The 24,458-nt window shown below is 45.0% G+C and overlaps 1 protein-coding gene across 1 annotated transcript in view; it reads right to left on the bottom strand.

The window, feature by feature from the left end:
- HNRNPLL (heterogeneous nuclear ribonucleoprotein L like) overlaps window positions 1–24,458 on the bottom strand; it is a 119,373-nt gene that overhangs the window by 77,730 nt on the left and 17,185 nt on the right. The window contains exons 2-3 of the mRNA XM_033937520.1: window positions 3,874–3,992; window positions 402–639 (exon numbers count right to left, since the gene is read on the bottom strand). Coding sequence (XP_033793411.1) covers window positions 402–639; window positions 3,874–3,992 — 357 coding nt within the window. The remainder of the gene's footprint in view (window positions 1–401; window positions 640–3,873; window positions 3,993–24,458) is intronic.

The raw sequence follows: 24,458 nt of genomic DNA, 5'->3' as shown, positions 1-24,458 counted from the left end.
TCCTGCTTTAGGGGGTGAGGGTCAGCCGGATCGGGAACTGATTTTTTTTGTTTTGAATCGATTCGAATCGATTCACTCGAAGTGAATCGGCGAACCGATTTGAATCGTGAATCGGGCAGCACTAATGTGTAGTAGTTATATTCAGCTACTTATTGGACAATGCTGGTAGTCATTCGTTACACATATTCAAATCTGCACTAAATATACATATATATTAAACACCAATGTTGGTGCTTTACTAAAGTTTGTGACTGCACTAGCTGAATATCAACCCATATATTTTTGCTTATTTTATATTAATTGCAATTTATGTTACTGAATTGAACTCAAACTAAAACTTCTGAATCAACAAACCATAAGGGCACAAAAATAAAAGATACATGAGAAAGTGTATGACATACCACTGTGATTGGATAAAGAGGATTATGAATGGAAAGAAGGAGTACTTTGTTGCTGCCTGAGGGATCTTCAGTATTGGCAGGCCGAGTGATCCGTTTGCTTGTAGAGTAGTTGAAAAAGGCTTGCTGACCTGCTATGTATACAGGTTCTTCTGCTGCACCAGTAACACATTTCTTAGCAAATTCAACATCTTCAAATTCTACTAAAGCCTGGCGCTTGAATGGCATCATCATCACATAGCTGCTCAAAAAACCCAAACAATCAATTTTCTTTATTTCTCTCATTCAAATGTAATTAAGAAATAGATATTACAATTCTTTTCAGTCAAGTAGCTTTATCCCCATTTCAGTCAAGCAAACAATATTTACCCTAAAACAGTGTTTCTCAACCTTTTCAAGCCAAGTACCCCTAAGCCTAAAATACCAAGCCTAACAAATACTAACCAAGTACCCCTGCCCAAACTCCACCCATGACTCCACCCCCATAATAGTACTAATTGTAATGCAATTTCTTCCATTCATTTTTCATATACACACACAATATAATCTTAATGTATAATGGTAACCACAAAATTAAAAAAAACACACAGCACACTTTGGGCCTGATTCTCTAAAAGTGCGTCCCGATTTTAGGCAGCTGTAGGCGTCCTACAGCTGTCTAATCAGCCAATCGGGATGCACGTTTTTTTAAAAAAAATGCTCCCCAGGCAGGCCGCCTATATTGAAGGCGAGGCCCGCAAGACACCTAGGCCCTGATTCTGAATAGGACGCCCGGGAGAGGCGTCCTATTCAGAATCGGCCTAAACTAAACCCCGATTCTGTAACCGGCGTCCATGTTACAGACGCGGGTTAGAGAAACGGGTTAGATTAGACACGGCCCGCTACACTTATCGCGGCAAGGGATCTCTCTGCCGCTATAAGTATAGCGGGCCGCGGCCCCCTGACCAGGAGGGTGCCCAAACCCTCTGCCCGAAGACGCACCCCCCCCGACACTAATGACCGCCCCCCCCGACACTACTGACCGCCCCCCCCGACATTACCGATCCCCCCCGCCCCCGACAATATCGATAGCTGGCAGGAGGGTGCCCAATCCCTCCTGCCCGAAGACGCACCCCCCCAACGCTAACCCCCCCCAAACCTCCACTCCACCAAACCTGTTCTTAGATGGGTCTTGCACGTCTTGAGCCGGCAGGCCCGCCCCTTCCTGGCCCATCCCGCCGAAGCCTAAGGCCTGATTGGCCCAGGCTCTAGAAGCCTGGACCAATCAGGCCTTAGGCATAGCGGGTCCGCCCATCCCCACTTAATCTAAGGCCTGATTGGCCAAACAGACCTTAGATTAAGTGGGGATGGGCGGACCCGCTATGCCTAAGGCCTGATTGGTCCAAGCTTCTAGAGCCTGGGCCAATCAGGCCTTAGGCTTCGGTGGGATGGGCCGGGAAGGGGCAGGCCCGCTTCATTTCGACGAGGCGTGCCTGCCGGCTCAAGACGTGCAAGACCCATCTAAGAACAGGTTTGGTGGAGTGGAGGTTTGGGAGGGGTTAGCGCCGGGGGGGGGGGGCATCTTTGGGCAGGAGGGATTGGGCACCCTCCTGCCAGCTATCGATATTGTCGGGGGGTGGTGGGGGGGATCGGTAATGTCGGGGGAGGGGGGGCGGTCAGTAGTGTCGGGGGGGGCGGTCGTTAGTGTCGGGGGGGGGGGGTGCGTCTTCGGGCAGAGGGTTTGGGCCCCCTCCTGGTCAGGGGGCCGCGGCCCGCTATACTTATAGCGGCAGAGAGATCCCTTGCCTTGATAAGTATAGCGGCCGCTTCTACTTACAATGTAGGCCAGCATTTTGCTGGCCTACATTTTAAGCTTCTCCTCTACTAGGGAGACGCGTAGGGCCGCCTAGGTTCAGCCTAAGGCCCGCCTAAGGCTCTTAGACGAGCTTAGGCATCTTGCGGGTCTCCCTAGGCTCCCGGAGGTGCCTTCAGGCTTGCCTGGGGAGCATTTTTTTTAAAAAAACGTGCATCCCGATTGGCTGATTAGACAGCTGTAGGACGCCTAAAATCGGGATGCACTTTAGAGAATCAGGGCCTTTATGCACAGAAAATGTGAATCATTTATATTCAGGGGGGTTTAAAAGAGGTCAAGGCAGATGACTTAAAATATGCAATGCCACTTCAGTAACAACTATAAAAAATAGACAAATATAGTGCAAAACATAGCAGCAGATATAAATTCCCAAAACTGAGATTTTGATCAATAAATTGAAAATAAAATTATTTTTACTACCTTTTGTTGTCTGGTCATTTTATTATTCAAATCATGTTGATCCCAGGCTCTGGTTTCTGTCAGTCTTCTGTTAACTTACTCATCAGGGCCTCCTGCCCATTTGATGTTTTCTTCTTTCTCCATGCTCACCATCCATCTTCCATCTCTTTACCTTCCCTTCCACTACCATATCCAACATTTCTTTCCCACTGTCTACCATCTCTCTTCTCACTCTCTCTGTCTCCCTGCCTTGTGCCAAACCTCTCTATTCCCCTCCATGTAGCATCTATCCCTTCCCCCCTCCATTATAAATGTGAAAATTTTTTTTTCTCTCCCTATGTACCATTTTTCCCTGCCCTCTACCCTATATCCAACATTTCTCCCCCTCTCTTCTCCATGCATGTCTCCCTTCCCTCCCAAAATGCCGGATTTCTCCCTCTCACCCCTTGCTACTTTTTGTTGCACTATTCCTCTCCTCCGTCCAACAATTCTTCCTCTCTCCCTCATGTGCAGCAGCTTTCCATCCCTCCTTCCCATCCTCCTGTGCAGTTTTCCATCCCTCCCATCCCCCCTGTGCAGTAGTTCTCAATCGACTCCCTCCCCAACCCCAATGTGAGATCTGACACATCATTGGGTCAGTGGTGGTGGATGACCACCAGAGCTAGGCTCTGAAAAGGTTATTCATGGCCTGTCAGGGCTTTCCTCTGCCTTGTCATCAGTAACACAGCAGTGGGAAGGGCCCCAACGGGGCAGGCAACTACCAGCTTGCAAAGCCTACCTCTGCTGGTCATTCAGTGCCGCTGCTGCTTTAGGAGGCCCTGGAGGTATGTTAGGCCTCCCAGAGGGAGGGGGGGGAAGGTTGTTCACTGAATCAGTGTGTCTGATTTTTGGGGAAAATGAATAGATTCACCAAAGTGAATCAGTAATCAATTTGGGGAACTGGGAGCACTAGTCTACATTGCTAGACATTCCATCATCCAGTTCTATGCTGGTCCTAGAAGAAAGCCATTTTTGTGTCTTTCTTTCTGATTTAAATGTTTCAATGTATATAAGAACCAATGGTACATCTAGTCCAGTATCCTGTTTCCAACAGTGTCCAATCCTGGTCATAAGTATGTGACAGAAACCCAAGTAGTAGAACCATTCCATGCTACCGATACCAGGACAAGCAGTGGCTTCAACCATATCTGTATCCAAAGTGTGTGTGACTGAAATACTACATACCATATAGATCCAAATTTCTGAAGGGCTTCTACAAGGTCAGCTTCTACCACTGATTCACAGAGCCCTCGGACATGGACGACAGGGGAAACAGAAACTTTGTGATGGCTTCCACCTCCATCCTAAGAAAGAATTTTATTACAATTACACAAATGTTAGAACTCTACAGTACAGCTAATAATACACACATTTACACCAGCTATCAGTTTACTTTCTAATTGTCTAACCCCTAATCTCCACCACCCCAAAAAAGAAAGTTAGGCAGCAATTTTTCACTACATAGATCACAAACAAACAAAAACTGACCCTTGATACTCCACAGAATCGAAGAGCAACCAAAAACGATGTCCAAGATGCAGGCTTTATTGAAGATACAGTCATTTAATCCACATGATAAAATGTCTAGGACCCAATTAATTAGATTACATTACATTAGTGTTTTCTATCCTGCGAATACCTTTCAGTTCAAGGCAGTTTACAAAAAAGAGTTGGCCTGGGCATTCCCAGGGAGATTACAGAGTTGATAGATAGAGGAAGCTTACACGAATTGATGACTAGCATGAGCGATGGTAAGTTTTTTGATTAGCTCATTTGACAAATTTTTTGAAAAGTATAGTTTTCAGTTCTTTACTGAATGTTTTGTAGTTGGTCGTCTTGGCCAGTAGCTTGGAGAGGTGGCAGTCTATTTTTGCTGCTCTGATGGCTAGTAGTTCGTCATATAGGTTTTTGCTTTGTATGCCTTTTGCTGGGGGATGCCTTTTGCTTTGGTCTTGAAGTGTTATTTCTGATCAGGTGTTTTAGGTAGCTGGGACCAGATCCATTTAAGGCTCTGAAGAGGGTGCAAAAGAATTTATATTGTATACGTGCTTGTATTAGGAGCCAGTGTGAGTCTTGGTAAGCAGTGGTAATGTGATTGTATTTTTTCAATGAATATATCAATCTAAGAGCTGTGTTTTGCACCGTTTGTAATTGTTTTAAGGTATAGGCTGTTACAGTAGTCCAGGAGGCCTAGGATTAGCATTTGGACCATGAGACTGAATTGTTCTTTGTTAAAGTATTTTCTGATTTTTCTTAGGTTGTACATGGTTGCGAATGCCTTCTGGACTGTTTTGCTGATTTGAAATTGCATGGTGCAGCCCTTGTCTATTATTATTCCCAGCAGTTTTAGGTTGGGTTGTAGGGGGTATAGGATGGAGTTTAATTCTAGGTTTGCTATGGAGGGAGTTTTTTTTTTTTTTCTAGAAGTAGGAATTTGGTTTTGTCTTGGTTCAACTTTAGTTTGTGGTCTCTCATCCATTGTGATACTGTTTTTAGTGTTGTATGTATTTTGATTGTTGTGTCATTGGTGGATTGATCGAAAGGCAAGATGATGGTGACATCTGCTTAGCTGTATGAGGTTATGTCTAATTTGTCTAGGTATGTGCTGAGTGTGGCTATGTAGAGGTTGAAGAGTGTTGGGGATAGTGGTGAGCCTTGGGGGACTCCACAGGGGTTGTTCCAGGTTTCAGATTGTTCTTTATTTGTTTTGACTCTGTATTTCTTTGAGCGGAGGAATCCTTCAAACCAGTTCTAGACTCTGCCTGTGATTCCTACTGCCTCCAGTGTTTGTAGTAAGATGTTGTGATCTACCAGGTCAAATGCTGCGGTGAAGTCCAGTTGAATGAGCAGCATTTTTTTGCTTTTGCTTAGATGTTGTTTGGCTGTGTCTAGCAGAGAGAGTAGTAATGTTTCTGTACTGTGTAGGCCTCTGAAGCCTGATTGTGAGGGGTAGAGTAAATTGTGGTTTTCTAGGTATTCTGAGATGAGTTTTGCTACGAAGCCTTCCATTATCTTGGCGTATACTGGTATTGAGGCTATGAATCTGTATTTGGATGGTTGATCTGTGGCTCCCTTAGGGTCTTTCAGGATGGGGGTTATGATGATCTCTGAGAGATCTTGCGGAAATTGGCCTTCTGTGAGCATGCAATTAGTCCATTGCAAGAGGTGGGTACGGAATTTGGTGCCGGCAGCTTTTAACAGGTATGGGGGACAGTGATTGAGGTCGCATATTGCATGATTGTATTTTTTGTAGAGTCTGTCTAGGTCAGCGGTCTCAAACTCGCGGCCCCCCTGGCTGCTATTTTGCAGCCCACGGTCTAGTACCTGAATTTGCAACTGCCTGTTGCCGTCGCGTATGCTGGGACTCCTGCCTTCGCGTATCTGCCGGATAAGTGAAGGCAGGAGTCCCGGCATATGCAACGTCAGCAGGCAATTGCAAATCAGCTGATGCCAGCGTGATCTGAACACTGGGCAGGAAGAGAAGCTACGGTGTCAGTGTCATCTGACTTGCAACTTCCTGCAGCCGCATCATATGCCGGGATTCCTGCCTTCCAGCAGATATGCTAAGGCAGCAGTCCCAGCATACGCAATAGCTGCAGGAAGTTGCAAGTCAGCTGATGCCGGAGCTTCTCTTCCTGCCCAGTGTGCACCAGGTAATGCTGGACAAGGGGAGGAGGGGGAGAAGGGAGAAGGGGTATTGCTAGACAAGGGGGAGGTAAAAGGAAGGGAGAAGAGGTGCTGCTGGACCTGGCAGAAAGGGAGGGAAAGGAAGGTGCTACACACTGGAGGGGAGGGTGAGATGGTGCATGGGGAGAAAGCATGTTGGGTTAGGGGTGCGAATGGGGGATGCCACTGAGGGAAGAGGTGACGGAGAGAGAAAGCGTGCAGAAGGCAGAAAGTGTTGGACTCATGGAGAGGGCAAGATGGATGGGGAAGACAGGAAGGAAGGAGAAATGTTACACTGGGGAAGGGGGGGAGAGCAGAGAGTAAAAAGTTGTACTCATGGGAGGGAGAGAGAGAGATGTTGTTTGGTTGATGGAAGGAGGATCAGAGGAGAAGCATGCAGGAGGAAGAGAGAAAAAAAAATAATGTTGGACTGGTGGAAAGGAGGGAGAAATGTTGGACTGGGAGGGGGGCCAGAAAGGAGGAAGGGAAAGAAGATGGATTGCAGGGGGCAGAAAAGAGGAAGGGAAAGAGAAATGTTACACTGAGGGGAAAGGAAGGAAGGAGAGAGATGTCAGACCATGGAAATAGGGAGGGAAGGAGAGAGAGAGAGAGAGAGAGGAAGGGAACACATGGAAACAGATTTTTTTTTTTTTTAATTATTTATTTATTCAATTTTCAAAATACAATTCAAGATTTACTTGTACAGAAAGCTTTAAGTCAAGAAAATAAAACCACAACAATATTATAAATTCAGGAATACCAATTAACTTAAATCAGCTCAAGTCCACAAATGATCCAAAATGTAATTATAAACGGAAAAAAGCAAAGAAATATTATTAAAGAAAATAATGCAAGTCAGCTGGTAAGGACATCTTAAATATTCTATACTCCTCCATTCTTTTCCTTCTCTAGCCGAGAAAGAGAAAGGAAAGTTGTCAACTGGTAAGGCTCAAAGAAAACATATTTTTGGGAATTATATTGTATAACGCATTTACATGGATATTGCAGGAAAAAAGTTGCTCCAAGAGCTATAATTCCCGGTTTTAACATAAGAAACTCTTTTCTTCGCCGTTGTGTGTCCCTGGCTAAATCTGGGAACATTTGTATTTTGAGTCCCATAAATTCTTTTGCTTTATTTTTAAAGAAAAGTCTCAAAATCCAATTCTTATCCAATGTTAAAGCTAAGGTTGCCACTAATGTTGCAGGAGTAGCCATTTCTTTATCTGATAGTTCCAGTAATGCCGATACATCTATTGGTCCATGGTTATCTTCCTGTTGCTGAATTTGATTTTTCTTGGGAAGATTAATCAGTCTGATATTGTTGCCTCTTGAAAAATTTTCAAATGTTTCAATCTTCCTTCTTAAGTTTACGTTGTCCTTAATTAAAGTCTCTTGAAGCTGTTTGGAAGATTTTAATTCATTTTTGATACTGTCTAAAGATGTATTTGAGTCAGCAATATCTTGCTTTATTAAGGTAATTTATTTTTCTTGGTCTTTCATTTTCCCCTCCAAACAGACCAGGGATTTTAAATTACAGTCCATTTGAGGGGGCAATACTTTCAAAATAGAACACACACAAAAAAACCCTCTCATCAATACTGGGCAAGTTTTCTCAAATAATATCTTCATATAACATTTAAAGGCTATTACATATTTAAATGTGCTCATAAGCCACAGCAGCGGTACAATTTTAATCATAACACATTGCATGGAGCAAGGATTCTTGCTTCTACTGGAGTGGCAAATGTTATGGCTCTACAAAAGTTGTTTAACAGTAGCCCACTTATCTGAAAAGGTCAATTCATGGCTCCAACACAGTCTGTGTTTCGCTACGCTACATCAGGAAGCAGGAAGGATAAGCTTTTTATATTGATTTTATTTGCAGTGTGCAGTGCCTGAGTCCTTTGGTCTACACACTTGATGTTGGTTACAAAAGTTGGATAGCTCTAAGTCTAATAAATGTTGGCATTGTCATCTCGAAGCAGGGACTTTAGATTATTTATTGTTCTACTGTCCATTTATTTTGGCTTTTTGGAAATCAATATGGGGCCAAATAAGTTGCTTATTAGAAAATCCAGTGGCATTATCCTATGATACTGTGCTTTTTGGCATGTCAATGAGAGCAAAAAGTCAATCATCATCTAAGAACAACAGGCTTTTATTAATGACAGGAGTTGCCATACAACAAATTACGAGCAATTGGAAGAATTGGACGAGGCTTAATTATAGTTTTTGGTGGAATTCGTTGTGTCGTGTATAAAATGGAAAGAATATTAGCCATTCAGAAAGGAAATTTTAAGAAATTTCAGGAGATTTGGGAGCCATTAGCAAAATACTGTAAAGTTTAGTTAAGTATTGGACCATTGTTCCAGTAAAAGTAGGTCCTGTTCCATAGTGTTGGGCCTGGTTGCGCTGTCCCGGGACAGGAGTCTCCAGGAAGGCACATATCAACTTGCACAGCTTCTCCTGGATCGAGTTGGGCAGAAACACCTTGTTCTGTGGCAAAGCGTAACCCCCAAGTATTCCAGGTACTGTGTCGGCACAAGGTAACTCTTTCAAAAGTTGATCGCCCAGCCCAGGCATTGAAGCAGTCGAACAACTCAACACCCCACGGACTCCGAATAGGCTCTGACAGTTTTTGCAGGTAAGTCGTATGGATGGATACAAATTCTGAGTTTTTGCTGGTGAGCCACCACTACTACCATCACCTTGTTGAAGGTCATGGGTGCTGTCGCCAGCCTGAAGGGCAAGGCTACAGACTAGAAGTGCCACTGCAGAACATGGAATCTCGGGTATCTCCTATGTTCTGGAAAAATGGAAATATGAAGATAGCTTCCCTGGAATTGACAGAGGCCTAAAAATTCCCCTGGAGCCACTGAGGCGATCACAGACCGCACCTTTTCCATCCTGAAATGCAGAATTTTGAGGGCTGCATTGACTGCTTTTGAGGTCCAGGATTGGTCGCCAGTCTTCAGAGCCTCTCTTTGGCACGATGAAATATATGAGTATCTGCTGGAGCCCAAGTTGGGCTCCGTAACGGGTTCTAAGGCCGCAATGTATAGCAAGCTTTGAACTGTGGCCTCCACCCAGGTCATCTTGTCTGGCCTTCACACTGGGGAGCCCAGAAAGAGCTCTGAAAGGGGCAGATAGAACTTAAGTTTGTAACCATCCTAAAGAATATCCAGGACCCAGCAATCAGAAGTGAAAGCCATCCATTCCTCCAGAAAGGCTGAAATCTGCCCCCAGATCTGCGAAGGAGCAGCCAAGGGCCTGATGTCAAAATTGTTTCTTAAGGTTAGACACAGGGCAGACTGAGGATGCCGGGATCCATCAAATCGTAGTTTGGTCAACTGATAAGATCTCTGAGCTGAACAGCCTCCATAGTACTGATGGGAATGCCTGGAGAAACAAAAGGTAGAATGCCCCAGCCCTCAAGAGGACCGGAGTATGCAGTTTGGCAAGGATTAGTCATAGGTCATCCAGACCTTTACTGAACTGCAACTGCTCTCTGAAAGGTAACTGCTCAGGGTCGTCTTAGAGGACGAGTCACCGGACCACTGCAGGATCCTGTATATCGAAATCAAGTAATCAGAGAGCTTGCTCATCACTCTGAAGAGACCTCTAGGTCTGGGTTGAAAAGCACCATACTACAGGAATATGCATCAAAGATTTGTATACAAAGAAGTCAATACCATATATACTCTAATATAAACAGAGATTGGCCCAGAAATGGGAGGCCTGGTTTACATTTGGGCCAGTGCCCACCCAATCCCCTCCCAGACTTATTGCAGGCCTCTGCTGGGCTTCCAGGCTCTGCACCCTGTCCCCCCTCCCTGCCCTGTCCATCGTAGCTCCTCTGTCACTGGAATCCCTGGTGGTCCAGAGGTGTAACGAGCAGGAGTGTGCTTTCCGCGTTATGCCCAGCTGCTAACCCAGCTACTGTGAATTCCGGCTTCAGCTGCTGAGCCGGACCGAGCAGGAGCACGCTTTGGCGCTGCTGCTCGGCTTTCTGAATGGCTCCAATGAATTCTTAACTGAAGCCGGAACTCACGGCAGTGACTGACCGACTGGGTTAGCAGTGGGGCAGGAGCATAGAAAGCTCGCTCCTGCCCACTACACCTCTGGACCACCAGGGATTCCAGCGGCAGAGGAGGTATGATAGACAGGGCAGAGAGGGGAGACAGGGTACAGAGCCTGGGAGGGAGGGAAGGGGGCTGGGTGCAGATCCTGGCAGGGCTGTTGATTATTAAGCTGCCCGACATATTCGAGTCAACCATTTTCCTCCTTTTCAGGGGAAAAATGGGGGTCTCAACTTATATTTGAGTATATACAGTGCATGCAGATCTGTCTCCTGCATATTCATTGTGGGTATCCTAAAAACCTGACTGGATGGGTATGTCCTGAAGACTGTCGAGAACCCCTTTTTATGTTGACATTGTAGTAGTATACTACGCCATAATGCAGGGTTACTCAAATCCAGTCCTCAAGGTCTACAGGCAGACCAGGTTTTCATGATATCCACAATGAATATGCATAAGGAGAGATCTGCATGCACTGTTTCCTTGGAATGTACTGTATTTTCCACTCCATAATCAGGTGCCTCTTATGGTCAGATGAGTCTTATGGAGCGAAAAATACAGTAAATAAATTTTATGAAACTTATTGTAAACCATTTATCCATAAGATGCACCCTAGATTTAGAGTAGGAAAACAAGGAAAAAAACATTCTGAATCAAATTGTGCAACCAACCCCACACTCTTTGCCAGAGTTTGCACCCAGTCTCCACTTCCCTGCCAGGGTCTGCACCCTGTCCCCCCTTCCCTGATATGTAACCTGCCACCCCCCTCACCTCTGGTGGTAGGCTGGGACAGCAGGGATCCGTCCCAGCCGACTAAAAATCCTCCTCCCTCCCCCACTCCTCCCAGTACCCTTTAATAACACGGCCCGCCCGCCAGCCATTCCTTTTTAAAAACCTCCGCCCAACAGCCCTTCTTTTTAAAATACCCCCACCCCGCAGTATCTTTTTAAACACCTCCTGAAGCCTGGTGGTCCAGTGGTGTATGGGTGGCAGGAGCACACTGTCTGCACTGCTGCCTGGCCCCACCCAGCTTTCTTAATGGCTGCAGTCAGTTCTCACGAGTCCCACTTTTTAGGGGTGAAAAAAGTGCGTCTTATGGACCGAAAAATAAGGTAAATCCTTTCATGCATGTTCATTGTGGATATTCTGAAAACCTGGCTTCCCTGTGGCCCTCGAAGACTGGAATTGAGTAGCCCTGATTTATGAAATACTAAATTGATGGATCATTGCTAAAATATGAATTATATTCCTTTCCAAGGCAATATCTTACAGTTCAAACATTTTAATACATTTTTGTAAACAGGCAAAATACAACTGAGAACTATTTGGTTGAAGATGGGCTGGGGAGGGCTTCAATGGCTGGGAGGTGTAGATGGGCTGGAGTGAGTTTTGACAGAGACTTCGGCAGTTGGAACCCAAGCACAGTGCCGGGTAGAGCTTTAGATTCTTGCCCAGATATAGCTAAGAAGAAAAATTTAAAATATTTAAATTGAATCAGGTTGGGCAGACTGGATGGACCATTCAGGTTTGTATTTGCCGTCATCTACTATGTTAGTGTTTAAGTCCGTTACATTAACAGGTGCTACAATAGATGTGTAGACTTTTTGCACAATGGGGCGCTGAGGCATTTCTTTCTGTCTGTCTCTCTCCCTGCCCCACTGTCTCTGTGTCTGTCTCTCTCCCTACCCCACTGTCTGTCTGTCTATCTCTTTCCCTGCCTGTCTCTCTCCATGCCCCCTGTCTTTCTTTTTGTCTCTCTCCGTGCCCCCGTCTTTCATTTCTGTGTGTCTGTCTTTCTTTTTTTCTGTCTTTCTCCGTGCCCCCTGTCTTTCTGTGTGTCTGTCTCTCTCCGTGCCCCCCTGACTTTCTATGCCGTCTTTCTGTCTCTCTCCATGCCTCCCTGTCTTTCCGTGTGTCTGTCTTTCTTTCTTTCTGTCTCTATCCCTGGCCCCCTTTCTGTCTATCTTTCTTTGTTTCTTTCTGTCTCCCTTGCTCTGCAAGGATTTCATTTCCTTTCCAGTTGGTTGGGAGGGAGGATTTGGCTTTTTTGCGTTTTCCAGCTGGGGTAATTGCAGAGGTACATAGGATGCGTCCTTGAGATGCAGGCAAGATGTCCAATCGCAGCTCTCCTCCCTTTTACCTCCGGCTTCTTGGCTTCCAGGCAAGCGAACCCAGCCACAACGCTGAAGAGCCGCGGCCATGTTCCCCCACGCCAAGCGGCTACCCTCGGGCTAGGGAAACTCTGCTAGTTCCTGTCTGTGCGCCTGGCAATGGAGCCTTGAGCCCTAGAGGCCTGGATATTTGCCATTTGTCGAGGCACAGGCTGGCTGGGGTGTCTGTGTGTGAGTGTGGGGGAAACCATTGCCGAGTATGCGCATGAGGACTGAGGCCGATGGAGAAACCGCAGCAGGCTCCTACTGCGCATGCAGAGGAACACAAGCATGGACGCACGGAGTTTCAAGTGCATATGCGCGCTAAGGGTTTTATTATTAAGGATAACATGCAATGTAAACATAGTGATATTGTCATTCTCAGAAGGGAATAAATACTACAGTTAACAGTTTATAATTAACAGAAACAAAATCATAATACTCATTGATGAAATAGTATATTAAATTCATGAAAGATAAGTTTCAAGATATTTCCAAATCTTACAACTTTTATGGTATCTATTGTTTTTTTCTGCAGTTCATATTTATAGATGAGACAAATTGTATGCCACCAAAAGATATCATTCAGATTTGTGGAAGTCTTCCAACAGCCAAGAAACATTTGGATTGCAAGTGCTATTAATATGTCAAATAAAGATTGTTGTGTATCATCTAATTGTAAAGAAGGATGTGCTGAACATAAGATGATGATGGACAGTGAAATCAAATGATTGATTTTCAGAATTTTTTGGATACTTGACCATATTTTTAGCCAGAAAGTATTAATACATGGGCATTTGAAGATCATATGTGCTAAAGTGGCATCATTTTGATTACAATGTCAGAAAATTTGGTATTCGCAATGTTCACTCTCCACTTTTTAATATAAGATGATCATGGACAGTGAAATCAAATTGTTTTACAGAATTTTTACCCAAGGCAATATCTTAAGGAAAAAAAAAAAAATAGAGAAATCTAAAAATTCTAAAATATATTTTCACATGCATGTCAGATTTTCAGTTCCATCCTGAATCTTAACAAGTGCCACAGAGGCTAGGCAGGCCACAGTCCAAACCACTATTTATGTAAATTACGGTACTTCTTTCCCCTATGGGATGTGAACATGAAGGTTTCTCTGCTCATGCAAAATATATTTCAAACTTGATTAGTTGTGCTTATGAAAGTGTGAAATCCTAGCTACATTCTGCTAACCACAGAGGAAATTTCTGTTTACCCAAGGCACTTCCCTTAATTACAAGAAAGCCACTTTATTAGACTGTAAAATAGGAGCTTAACTATGTAGTCCTGTTTAGCTATCTATCACTTCCTGCACTGCTCTGAAAAAGTAGGTATTAATAAAGATTCAAGGTTAATTTTATTTGATAATGAGATTAGGTCCTTACCTTGCTAATATCTTTTCTAGTAGATAGGTGTGTCATTCTGGACAAGTGGGTTATTTCACAGTGTCCATGAACGGGTGAAGAAGGAATCTACTCCGGGTTTTTTTTAATCCATTGAGGTTTCTGCTGCCCCCCTACAGTTAGTTCTAAAGTCAGAAACAGCCCCTTCTAGAAACAGTCGTGAAGCAGAGGTAAGGGGAAACCCCACTAAGAACAAGTCTGTTCTACTCTGAAACTAGAACAAACATGTTAAACAATGAATAAGCCAAATAACATAGCATGCATGCCAAACAGAAACTTTCAAACTGTTCAAATACCCCAAAGTGACCTAGCACTAGACAAGTGGTCTCAAACTCAAACCCTTTGCGGGGCCACATTTTGGATTTGTAGGTAATTGGAGGGCCGCAGAAAAAATAGTTAATGACTTATTAAAGAAATGACAATTTTGCATGAGGTTAAACTCTTTATAGTTTATAAAGTTAAAAGGAAAGATATATAAACTATAAAGAGTTTTACCTCATGCAAAATTGTCATTTCTTTAATAAGACATTAACTATTTTTTCTGCAGCCCTCCAAGTGCTCTATTTTTTCTGCAGCCCTCACATTTAAAGTTTAATATCTTTTCTTTCTCTAAACTAAACTAAACCTTAGGTTTGTATACTGCACCATCTCCATAGTCGTGGAGCTCGGCACGGTTTACAGGAATTGTGGTGAGAAAGGAACTCCAAGGAAAGGGCTAGATGAAGATCGGAGGAAAGAAGAATGTTAGAGGGCTAGGATGTCAGATGAGGAGGGAGTGTTAGATTTTTGAGAAAAGCCAGGTTTTCAGATGTTTACGGAAGGGTTGGAGAGAACTCAGGTTCCGAAGAGGGGAGGTAAGGTTACGATATGTAACTTTAACCTCCCTTTCCTCCCAATTGATGTTGGTCCTGTCTAAAATCTATCGTTTTTATTGTATGTTATTATTATTATTTTAATGAACTGTATGTTTTTATTATCTTATCTGATTGTATTTTAATGTACATCGCTTTGTATAACGATATAGCGATCCATCAAATATTTAATAAACCTTGAAACCTTGAAACCTTTCCAGAGCTCGGTGAATCTGAAGGGGAGGGAAGTCCCCAGTTTTCCTGGGTGGGAAATGCCTTTTAATGAGGGGAAGGATAATTTCGATTTTTGGGTAGGTCTGGTGGTATTAAGATTTGAGGAGTTCCAAGAAAGAGGAATTAATGGAGGAAGGATGCCGTGGAGGAACTTGAAAGTTAGGCAGATGCATTTGAAGTGGACTCTGGAAATTATCGGAAGCCAGTGAAGCTTGAAAAGGAGCGGTGAGACGCGATCGAATTTACTTTTTGAAAAGATAAGCTTGGCTGCGGCATTTTGAATCCGTTGGAGTCTGTGAAGCTTTTTCTTCGTTAGGCTTATGAAGATAGAATTGCAATAGTCCAGTCTGGAGAGGATGATGGATTGGACGAGAACGGCAAAATGTTTTTGATGGAAACAGGATCTTACTTTCCTCAGCATGTGTAGGCTGAAATAGCATTTTTTTACCAGGGAGTTGAGGTGGTCATTGAAGGAAAATGTAGAATCAATGACGACGCCCAGGACCTTGCTGGAGAATTCGAGCTGCAGAGTGGAGCCAGAGGACAGTGGGATTGAGATGAGTAGCTGAACTAATTTTGGACCAAGTCAAAGTAGTTTTGTCTTGGATTCATTCAATTTCATTTGGACGGTGTGGGTCCAAGATTGGAGGTTCGAGATACAAGAGAATATGTTCTCTGAGATTAGTGAGGTTCGAGTCGGTCTCGAGAAGGACAAGGATGTCATCAGCATAGGTGTAAATTGTTTCAAGGGGGGATAGATGGAGGAGTTTTAGAGAGGACATATAAATGTTGAAAAGGATAGGAGATAAAGGTGAACCTTGCGGGACTCCACAGATTAGTATCCAGGGAGAGGATGAGGTGCCATTCAGGTTGACAATGTAGGATCGGGAACGAAGGAATTTTGAGAACCATTCAAGGACTGTAGAGGTGATGCCAATCTCGGAGAGTTGGTAAATTAGAATATCATGAACAACGTCGAAAGCGGCAGAAAGATCGAATTGCAGGAGGACGGCGAACTTGTTGCGGGAGTAAAGTTGTTGAACCTTGGAAATTAGGGAGGTCAATAGGGATTCAGTGCTGAAGTTGGGGCGAAAGCCATATTGGTAAGGTAGGAGAATGGAGAATTTCTCTAGATAGGATGAGAGTTGGGGCGATATGATGGACTCGAGCATCTTGGTTAGGAGAGGGATATTTGCTATTGGGCGATAGCTGGATGGTGTGGAAGGGTCGAGGTTGGGTTTTTTCAATAGAGGGGTTAAGGTGATATGGCCCATTTCTAGGGAGAAAAGGCCCACATGTAGGACAGAGTTTAGGAGTTTGGTAATGGAAGAGATGGCCTGAGTGGGTATTTCCTCGTAGAGGTAGGAGGGGAAAGGGTCTAAAGAAGATTTCAGTTTGAGGCAGAGTTTAAGGATGAGGGATTCGGATACGTGCTCAAAGGCAGCCCAGGATCTGTTGGCTGGGATAGTGCTAGAGGCCATTAGAGTAGGGTTGGAGTCAGTGAGCACCAGGGAGTTGTAGGAGACTGCAGGTGGGAAGGAGCATCGTAAGGTAGTGACCTTTTCATTGAAGAATTTTGCTAGAACTTCGGCTGAGGGAGAGGAGGGGAGAGAGGTGGAGTCTATTTTGGAGGTTAGTTTTCAATCACTAAATTGAAAATAAAATCATTTTCCTACCTGACTATGCATCCAATATTTCTTCTCTTCTTTCAGCCTCCTGTATGCTTCCTCTCCTCCAGACCTCATTCTCTCCCCCAACTTTTTCTTTCTTTCTCTATGTCTGTCTTTCTTTGATTCCGTGTCCCATTTTTTGCTTTGTTTCTGGCTCCCTGTCCCCCCCCTTCTTTCTTTATTTCTTTCTTCCATCCTGCCCTCCCCCACACCACCGTCGCCGGGGAATAGGCTGTTGCTGCTGCCGCCATCGGGAACAGGCCGAGATCTCCCTCTTTCTCTTTTCCACGGGGCCGACCAACTCTCGCCGCCCGACGTCAATTCTAATGTCGGAAAGGACGTTACGGGCAGCCAGGCAGCGAATGGCTAGCCAGAACGTCCTCTCGACGTCAGAATTGATGTCGGGCGGTGAGAGTTGGTCGGCCCCGAAGAGAAGCAGGGAAATCAAATAACACGGTGCAGGCCTGAGAAGGGATGCAGGTTGGGCACCACTGCTCTAGACGAGCCGCACTCTAGGGAGAACAGTGGAACGCCCCCCCCCCCTTGGTACGCCACTGGAGCAGCAGCGTGTCTGGCCGGTTCTTCCGTGGATAGCGCAAGGAGCCGCCAACCCGCAGCTTTGAACGGAACGAGCCGGCCAGACACGCTGCTGCTCCAAAAGGAAGATAATGATCCAGTCCAGACTGCGGGCCGCAAATAAAATCTGGAGAGCCACATGTGGCCCGTGGGCCGCGTGTTTGTGACCGCTGCACTAGACTATTCCGTAAGGTCTGACTGGCATCCAATTATCAGGTTTGGATATGACCATTCTGATTGAGACAGCAGGCAGGTACAGGAAATAAATGGCAAGGTGGGGGTTCAGAAAGACACACCTATCTACTAGAAAAGATATTAGCAAGGTAAGAATCTACTCTGTTTTTTAGTGCAAAAGGGATGTCATTCTGGATGAGTGGGGTGTACAAAAGCAGACCCAGAAAACTAGGGTGGGACCACTGCGCTGGCTTGTAACACCGAGGACCAAAGGCAGATGCCTCCCTTGTCACCACATCCACTCTGTAAAACTTGGGAAAATGTATGTAGAATGGATCAAGTCAATGCCCTACAAATTGCCTCAAGGGAGTCTGCCTGAGCTTCTGCCCACAATGAAGCCAAGCTTCTAGTTGAATGTGCCTTCATGGAAACAGGAGACTGCTTCCCAGAAACAAATGGCCCTATGGATCTATCTGGCAATTGTGGCCTTAGAAGATGGTGCCCCTTGTTTAGATGGATTTGCCAGCACAAAAAGTTAGATAGCCTGAACTTGTTGGTGACCTTGAGATATTGGAGAAGCACCCTTTTAACATCCAACTTCTTCAGCATCCAGTCATTTTTCTTGGAACCTGTGGATTGGAACGCTGGCAATCTGACTTCCTGATTGACCTGGAACGCCTAAACCACCTTAATCAGAAAAGAAACATGGAAACAAATGGCAGATAAAGACCAAATGGGCAGACTGGATGGACCATTCGGGTCTTTATCTGCCATCATCTATATGTTACTATGTTATTCAGTCTGCCCACCTGTAGTAACCATTATCTCTAAGAGATCCCACATGTCTATCCTAGGCTTTCTTGAAATCAGACACAGTCTCTGTCTCCACCACCTCTACCTGGAGACTGTTCTACGCATCTACCACCCTTTCTGTAAAAACGTATTTCCTTAGATTACTCCAGAGCCTATCACCTCTTAACTTCATCCTATGCCCTCTCATTCCAGAGCTTCTCTTCAAATGAAAGAGACTTGACTCATGCACATTTACATCTCTATCATATCTCCTCTCTCCTGCCTTTCCTCCGAAGTATACAGATTGAGATCTTTAAGTCTATCCCCATATGTCCTATGACGAAGACCATAAACCATTTTAGTAGCCTTCTCTGGACCCACTCCATCCTTTTTATATCTTTTTGAAGATGCAGCCTCAAAAATTGTACACAATATTCTAAATGAGGTCTCACCAAATACATCCTTTTTTCCTACTGGCTATACCTCTTCCCTATGCAACCTAGCATCCTTCTAGTTTTCACCATCACCTTTTCAACAAAAACAAGGAAGAAAAATCGTACAGCGACTCCCGAGAAAAACCCCAAAGAAGCCGCAGTGCTAGAAAGGCACTAAACACGGAGAGAAAAAACGACAGGGCTTTCTGGCTCCGCGGAAAACTAAGAACTGAAGACCACAAGGAGGGAATGTGCCCTCTAGTGGAGCGGGAAGGTACACACATGCGTGGTGCAGCACCAGGAAACTTGAAATCTTCAATCAAGTTTGCTTGAAAAGCTGTCCGTGTCGGGGCTCCGTGGATGACGTCACCCACATGTAGAGAATATGCTGCCTGCTTGTCCTGGGATAAAAGAGATTACCGCTGAAAAATAGCTGGAAAGCGATGACCACAAATGCCCGCAGTCTAAGCAACAAAGTTCATGATCTGCAAGCCCTGATGTTAAAGGCAGATCTGGATATTGTCACTATCACAGAGACGTGCTTCAGTGAATCCCATGAATGGGATGTAAACATAACGGGATATAATCTTTTTAGGAAAGACAGAGATGGTCAAAAAGGTGGAGGAGTAGCTCTCTGTGTAAAGATCGATATCCAAGCAACTGAAATGCAAGGGATCTGGGGAGAGGAAGAAGCAATATGGATCGCTCTGAAAAGAGAAGATGGAACTTCTATCTATGTGGGTGTAGACTACAGACCTCCGACTCAATCGCAACAAATTGATAAGGACCCGATTGTGGATATCCAAAAGTTTGAAAGGAAAGAGGAGGTGCTGCTGTTGGGAGATTTCAACCTGCTGGATGCAGACTGCAATGTTCCGTCTGCGGAATAGGAAAGAAGTAGGGAGATTGTGGATGCCTTTCAAGAGGCTCTGCTCAGACAAATGGTGACGGAACCACAAGGGAAAAAGTGATATTGGATCTGGTCCTCACAAATGGAGAGAGTATCTCTAATGTTCAAGTGGGTGCTCACCTAGGAAGTAGTGATCATCAAACGGTTTGGTTTGATATAACAGCTAAAGTGGAGAGTGGCCACATGATACTTAAAGTCCTAGATTTCAAATATACAGACTTTAATGAAATGGGAAAGTACCTGAAGAAAGAGCTGTTAGGATGGAAGGACATAAGAGAAGTAGAAAGACAGTGGTCTAAGCTGAAAGGAGCTATAAAAATGGCTATGGACCTTTATGTGAAGAAAATAAATAAAAACAAGAGAAAAAGGAAACCGAAATGGTTCTCCAAACTAATGGCGGAGAAAATAAAGGCAAAAGAGTTGGAGTTCGTGAAATATAAAAATACCCAAGAAGAGGAGTGCAGAAAGGACTACAGGGTGAAACTGAAAGAAGCCAAGAGAGAAATACGTCTGACGAAAGCACAGGCGGAAGAACAAATGGCTAAAAATGTAAAAAAGGGGGACAAATTTTTTTTCAGATATATTAGTGAAAGGAGGAAGTTGAAAAATGGAATTGCTAAACTAAAAGATGCTGGGAACCGATATGTGGAGAGTGATGAGGAAAAAGCAAATGAGCTAAACAAATACTTCTGTTCTGTGTTCACAGAAGAAAATCCTGGAGAAGGACCGAGATTGTCTGGCAAAGTAACATGAGAAAATGGAGTAGATTCTACGCCGTTCACGTAAGAGAGTGTTTATGAGCAACTTGAAAAACTGAAGGTGGACAAAGTGATGGGACCGGATGGGATTCATCCAAGGAAACTGAGGGAGCTCAGAGAGGTTCTGGCGGGTCCTATTAAAAGACTTTTTCAACAAATCTCTGGAGACAGGAGTGGCTCCCGATTGGAGGAGAGTGGTTGCGGTCCCTATTCACAAAAGTGGTCACAGGGATGAAGTGGGAAACTACAAGCCAGTGAGAGGCTCACATCAGTTGTTGGAAAAATAATGGAAGTGTTGCTGAAAGAAAGGATAGTGTACTTCCTTGGATCTAATGGGTTACAGGATCCGAGGCAACATGGCTTTACAAAAGGAAAATCGTGCCAAACGAACCTGGTTGAATTTTTTGATTGGGTGACCAGAGAGCTGGATTGAGGACATATGCTAGATGTAATTTACTTAGATTTCAGCAAACCTTTGATACGGTTCCTCATAAGAGGCTCTTGAACAAACTTGATGGGCTGAAGTTAGGACCCAAAGTGGTGAACTGGGTTAGAAATTGGCTGTCGCACAGATGCCAGAGGGTGGTGGTTAATGGAAGTTGCTCGGAGGAAGAAAAGGTGAGTAGTGGAGTCCCTCAGGATTCGGTGCTGGGGCTGATCCCGTTCAATATGTTTGTGAGTGACATTGCTGAAGGGTTAGAAGGAAAAGTGTGCCTTTTTGCAGATGATACCAAGATTTGTAACAGAGTAGACACTGAAGAGGGAGTGGAAAATATGAAAAAGGATCTGCAAAAGTTAGAGGAATGGTCTAATGCCTGGCAACTAAAATTCAATGCAAAGAAATGCAGAGTAATGCATTTAGAGATTAATAATCGGAAGGAACCGTATATGCTCGGAGGTGAGAAGCTGATATGCATGGACGGGGAGAGGGATCTTGGGGTGATAGTATCCGAAGATCTAAAGGCGAAAAAACAGTGCGACAAGGCAGTGGCTGCTGCCAGAAGGATGCTAGGCTAGGCTAAACTAAACTAAGCCTTAAGTTTATATACCGAATCATCTCCACAGAAGTGGAGCTCGACACGGTTTACAGGAATTAATAAAGAAAAGAACTCCAATGGAAAGAAGAAGGGCTTGGTAAAAAGGAAGGAAAGAGGGGATTTAGCATAATGGAGAGGGAGGGAGTAGTTACATTTTGGAGAAAAGCCAAGTTTTCAAATGTTTTCTGAAGCGTTGGAGGGAGGTCGAACTCCGAAGATGGGCAGTAAAGCTGTTCCACAGCTCGGTGATCCTGAAGAGGAGGGATGTTCCAAGTTTTCCTGTATGGGATATGCCTTTTAAAGAGGGGAAGGATAGTTTGAATTTTTGAGTGGATCTGGTGGAGTTAGGATTCGAGGAGAGCCAAGATAGTGGAAAGAGGGGAGGAAGGATGCCATGAAGAGATTTGAAGGCTAGACAGGCGCATTTATAGTGAACCTTGAGGATGACTGGGAGCCAGTAAAGCTTAGACAGAAGCGGGGAGACATGGTCGAATTTGCTTTTTGCGAAGATTAGTTTAGCTGCGGTGTTTTGAATCCGCTGAAGTCTGAGAAGACTTTTCTTTGTTAGGCTTAAGTAGATGGAGTTGCAGTAATCTAGTCTGGATAGAATAATGGATTGAACGAGGACAGCGAAATGTTGTTGGTGGAAGCAGGTACCTCACGAACGGCTACTTAAAAAGCTGTGGAACCATGGGGTGCAAGGGGATATCCACCGATGGATCAAACACTGGCAGGCAGGAAACAGAGGGTTGGAGTAAAGGGCCAATACTCAGACTAGCAATGGGTCACGAGCGGAGTTCCACAGGGGTCGGTGCTGGGACCTCTACTGTTCAATATATTTATTAACGATCTGGAGATGGGGACAAAAATGTGAGGTTATCAAATTTGCTGATGACACCAAACTCTGCAGCAGGGTTAGAAACACGGAAGACTGTGAAGACCTGCAAAGGGACCTAACGAGACTGGAAGACTGGGCAAAAAAGTGGCAAATGAGTTTTAACGTAGAGAAATGCAAGGTCATGCATGTAGGGAAAAAGAACCTGATGTTCAGCTACAAAATGGGGGGAACACTGCTAGGGGTGAGTAACCTTGAAAGGGACCTGGGGGTGATGGTCGACACATCACTGAAACCATCGGCGCAGTGTGCGACAGCCTCAAAGAAAGCAAACAGAATGCTGGGCATCATCAAAAAAGGTATCACAACCAGGACGAAAGAAGTCATCATGCCGCTGTATCGCGCAATGGTGCGCCCGCACCTGGAGTACTGTGTTCAATACTGGTCACCGTACCTCAAGAAGGACATGGCGGTACTAGAGGAAGTGCAGAGGAGGGCGACTAAACTGATAAAAGGTATGGAAAATTTTTCATACGCTGACAGGTTAAAAATGCTGGGGCTGTTCTCCCTGGAGAAAAGGAGACTTAGAGGGGACATGATAGAAACCTTCAAAATCCTAAAGGGCATAGAGAAAGTGAATAAGGACAGATTCTTCAAACTGAGGGGAGCCACAAACACTAGGGGTCACTCGGAGAAATTGAAGGGGGACAGGTTTAGAACAAATGCTAGGAAGTTCTTTTTTACCCAGAGGGTGGTGGACACATGGAACGCGCTTCCGGAGGATGTGATAGGCCAGAAATCTGTACAGAGGTTCAAGGAGGGTTTGGATAGGTTCCTGGAGGAAAAGGGGATAGAGGGGTACAGATAGAACTTGAGGTAGGTTATAGAAGTGGTCAGAAACCACTTCACAAGTCGCGGACCTGATGGGCCGCCGCGGGAGCGGACCGCTGGGCGAGATGGACCTCTGGTCTGACCCAGTGGAGGCAACTTCTTATGTTCTTATAACTTTTCTTAGCATGTGAAGATTGAAAAGCAGTTACTTACCGTAACAGGTGTTATCCAGGGACAGCAGGCAGATATTCTTAACGCATGGGTGACGTCACCGATGGAGCCCCGGTACGGACCTTTTTAACTAGAAAGTTCTAGTTGGCCGCACCGCACATGCGCGAGTGCCTTCCCGCCCGACGGAGGAGTGCGTGGTCCCCAGTTAAGATAAGCCAGCTAAGAAGCCAACCCGGGGAGGAGGGTGGGACGTAAGAATATTGCCTGCTGTCCCTGGATAACACCTGTTACGGTAAGTAACTGTGCTTTATCCCAGGACAAGCAGGCAGCATATTCTTAACGCATGGGTGACCTCCAAGCTAACAGAGAGGGAGGGGGGATGGTTGGCCATTAGGAAAATAAATTTTATAACACAGATTGGCCGAAGTGTCCATCCCGTCTGGAGAAGGCATCCCGACAGTAGTGAGTAGTGAATGTGTGAACTGAGGACCAAGTGGCAGCCTTGCAGATTTCCTCGATGGGCGTGGAATGGAGGAAAGCCACAGAAGCAGCCATAGCTCTGACCCTGTGGGCTGTGACAGCACCTTCCAGTGAGAGACCGGCCCGAGCATAACAGAACGCAATGCAGGCAGCAAGCTAGTTAGAAAGCGTCCATTTAGAGACAGGGCGCCCCAGACGGTTAGGGTCAAAGGACAGAAAGAGCTGAGGTGAAGAGCGGTGAGCCCTGGTACGGTCAAGGTAGTATGCAAGGGCCCGCTTACAGTCTAGCGTGTGTAACGCCAGTTCCCCAGGATGAGCATGGGGTTTAGGGAAAAAGACAGGCAATACAATGGACTGGTTGAGGTGGAAGTCCGAGACCACCTTGGGAAGAAATTTAGGATGAGTACGCAGAACCACCTTGTCATGGTGAAAAACCGTGAAATGTGGGTCAGCAACCAGAGCATGCAGCTCACTAACCCTCCTGGCAGAGGTGATGGCAATGAGGAAAAGCACCTTCCATGTGAGAAGTTTGAGCGAAGTTGTGGCAAGAGGCTCAAAAGGAGATTTCATGAGGGCTGATAAAACCACATTCAGGTCCCAGACTACAGGAGGAGGCTTCAGAGGTGGTTTGACATTGAAGAGGCCTCTCATGAACCGGGAAACCAGAGGATGAGCCGTGAGAGGTTTTCCGAGGATAGGCT

Source organism: Geotrypetes seraphini, chromosome 3 (assembly GCF_902459505.1).
Source record: "Geotrypetes seraphini chromosome 3, aGeoSer1.1, whole genome shotgun sequence".
Lineage (NCBI taxonomy): Eukaryota > Metazoa > Chordata > Amphibia > Gymnophiona > Dermophiidae > Geotrypetes > Geotrypetes seraphini.
This window is presented reverse-complemented; position numbering and strand designations above follow the sequence as displayed.